Source organism: Anopheles aquasalis, chromosome 3 (genome assembly GCF_943734665.1).
Source record: "Anopheles aquasalis chromosome 3, idAnoAquaMG_Q_19, whole genome shotgun sequence".
Taxonomy (NCBI): domain Eukaryota; kingdom Metazoa; phylum Arthropoda; class Insecta; order Diptera; family Culicidae; genus Anopheles; species Anopheles aquasalis.
In genome coordinates, this window is record NC_064878.1 from 46,719,064 (window position 1) to 46,721,563 (window position 2,500).

The 2,500-nt window shown below is 51.3% G+C and overlaps 1 protein-coding gene across 1 annotated transcript in view; it reads right to left on the reverse strand.

Moving 5' to 3' along the window:
* LOC126575357 (forkhead box protein K2-like) overlaps positions 1 to 844 on the reverse strand; it is a 1,664-nt gene extending 820 nt beyond the window's left edge. The window contains exon 1 of the mRNA XM_050236008.1: positions 1 to 844. This exon is cut by the window's left edge and continues 820 nt beyond it. Within this exon, the coding sequence (XP_050091965.1) occupies positions 1 to 689 (689 nt within the window). The 5' untranslated portion in view covers positions 690 to 844.
* Positions 845 to 2,500: the final 1,656 nt, after the last annotated feature.

Sequence of the window (2,500 nt, forward strand, 5' to 3'; positions counted from 1 at the left end):
TCCCGAGCATCCCAACCGGCCTCGGCACCAGCGGCAGGCACTGCTACTTGCAGACTGTAGGGTGTCGGCTTCACGCGGCTACTAGATGGGGTTGCGTTGTTCGCCAAGTTCTTGCTGCCGGATGACGAAACGGTACCGGTGCCGGAGCCTTTGCCGAGATTCAGCGATCCAAGTGAACCGGGTGGCATGAGAGCGTCACCAAGATCGAGCGTTTTGCCGATCATGTTCTCGAACTTGAGTTCCATTTTTGTGCTCGGAAAACGGATGGTGCAGTACGGGGGCAGCTGGTACGGCTGGATACTCTGCGCAATATGCTTGTTGTCCAGGAACAGACCGTTCTTGCTCAGACACAGCAGGGTAAAATCGTTACCCTCGCCGCGCTTGATGATGTAGTGTTTGCGGGATACGAAGCTGCTATCGGCGACATGGAAGTCAACGCGCGAGGTGGATGAGTTGCGGCCAACCACGACCATATCTTCGCCGATGAGCAGCGTCTGTTCCGGTCCGATTAAGCGAGCGATGAAGTTGGACGTTATGCGAGTAGGCGTGGAATCGTTGCCTGGCGCGTCCCGCCCGTTCACGGCGGAAGATCCGGCCGGTTTGCTTCTTCCGCTTCCCCTGTCACCGGGTCGATCGCTTGGCTTCACACCGCCGTCGTCGGTTGCGCCGTTGTGCGCCATTTCGGCCATGGCGCAGGAACACCACACTGTTCACCCAAGAAACAGATGTTTTCTTCACGTGCAATCGCTTCACTTGCTTCACTGCGACGAATTTTCGCTTTTCTGAACGGAGTTTTCGTTCCGATGCTCCTCCGAGTAGGCGCTGCGATTGTTTGTTTATTTGCTGCGTCAATTTCCGACTCAATGTTTACGGGCCTGCCGGTTCCAGGAGTCGAAGTATTTGAAAATCCGTTTTCAAATGATAACGCCGCACTTTGTTTTCACAAGAGACCCGATAATTTGTGTTATCATTCTTAATCTTTTGCAGTGTGCGATTCGGTTATGGGCGATGATGGCTTCATTGTTGAGTGGTTAGAAAGAACGATTCTAAAACAATTTTTTTTCCTTTCCAGAAGATTTCCAGGTACCACCAGAAGCAGCTCCAACGCCCATCAGAGACAATCCAGTGGCTGGACTTACGCTGCCGAAGCAGCCGTAATTATCCGTAGAAGTAGCCGCATTAAATGATGTGGCTTGCGTGGCTTTATTGTTCCTAATTCACAGGATTTATGAGGCAGCGAGAAGAGCAGCTCTACTCATCAATCCACCGATCCAGGACGGTGACCGCAATCTTTCTTTAGAGCTACCTCCACGTCGGTCGAGAACCTCCAACCAACCGAGAGCTTCCAAAATGTTTTTTCTTTTTCATAGGTTTCTTATCAAACATCACAAATTAAAAACCTTCTGCCGGTTTGTTATCACCAGTTTATCGTAGATCTTTTCCATAGCTTGTCTACAAAGCAGAAGATAACGCACGAAGAGAAGAATGGCGAGTGGCAGTGCTTTTTGTTTGTCCTCTCAACACTTCGATCGTTTAGCCAACAGATACGCGGGCAATTGAAACAGTGGGTAATTGAATTACTCCACATTAAACACGATACCGGCACGCACGATGCACTCGTTTAGGAAGGAAACCGTAGTGATAGTGAAAGTGTGATTACGAATCATCAGCTGGGCACTTAAGTTGAACAGCTTCGTTTACTTACAATCGTAACATCGCTGCCCGGGGGGGGGGGGGGTTTTGTACCGATAGCGTGCACCGAAAAAACTGCAACGATCACTTGAACTCTCTATCCAAGCAAACAGACGAATTATTCACGAATCTCACCGCTCCAACCACCTCTACAAGAATGAGCGGCGTGTGAGGTCGCAATTTTCGTCGCGGAATTCTTTCGACCGTCACCCCGCGTGATCAGCACATGCGGTCAGTGAGCAACACGGAGGGTGGTGGTGGTTCCGATAATGATGAAAATCAACAGTAAGACAAACAGCGTGGTATCGCGATAGATGGAACGGTGCGTCAAACACACGCGCCACAAACACGTTCAACGGGAGACGCCGCAGCTTGCCGGAATCGCGGCCACTGTGAAGGCCACCTAGGACGAAACGTGAGACCGCGAGACGGGGGAGAGCTCAACCGTTGACCGATGATAATTGACCAAAGATGCTTTTCGCTGAGGATGATGCTTCGCCGGGCACCTTTACTGATTGACTAGTTGATGTTGACCGTTTGTTGTATTCCCGTTCCTCCCGTTTGCCGTAGTTGGCCGGATCGCGAAGGGACCTCGCCGCGTGTGCATGAGCTGCGAGTAGATAACGCATCGCGCGCGTTCCGTTTCCGTGGCTTCCTGCTTCATCTTCGCCTTCACAGGCCTATCAGACTATCGTCTTCGTCGGCCTCCTACTGATAAGCAGCTACTATCGGGGTCGAGCTTTACCGAAAATCAGCTGGACCATGTGATGGGTTTAGCGCATCATCGGCACCAGGAACTGTAGCAACA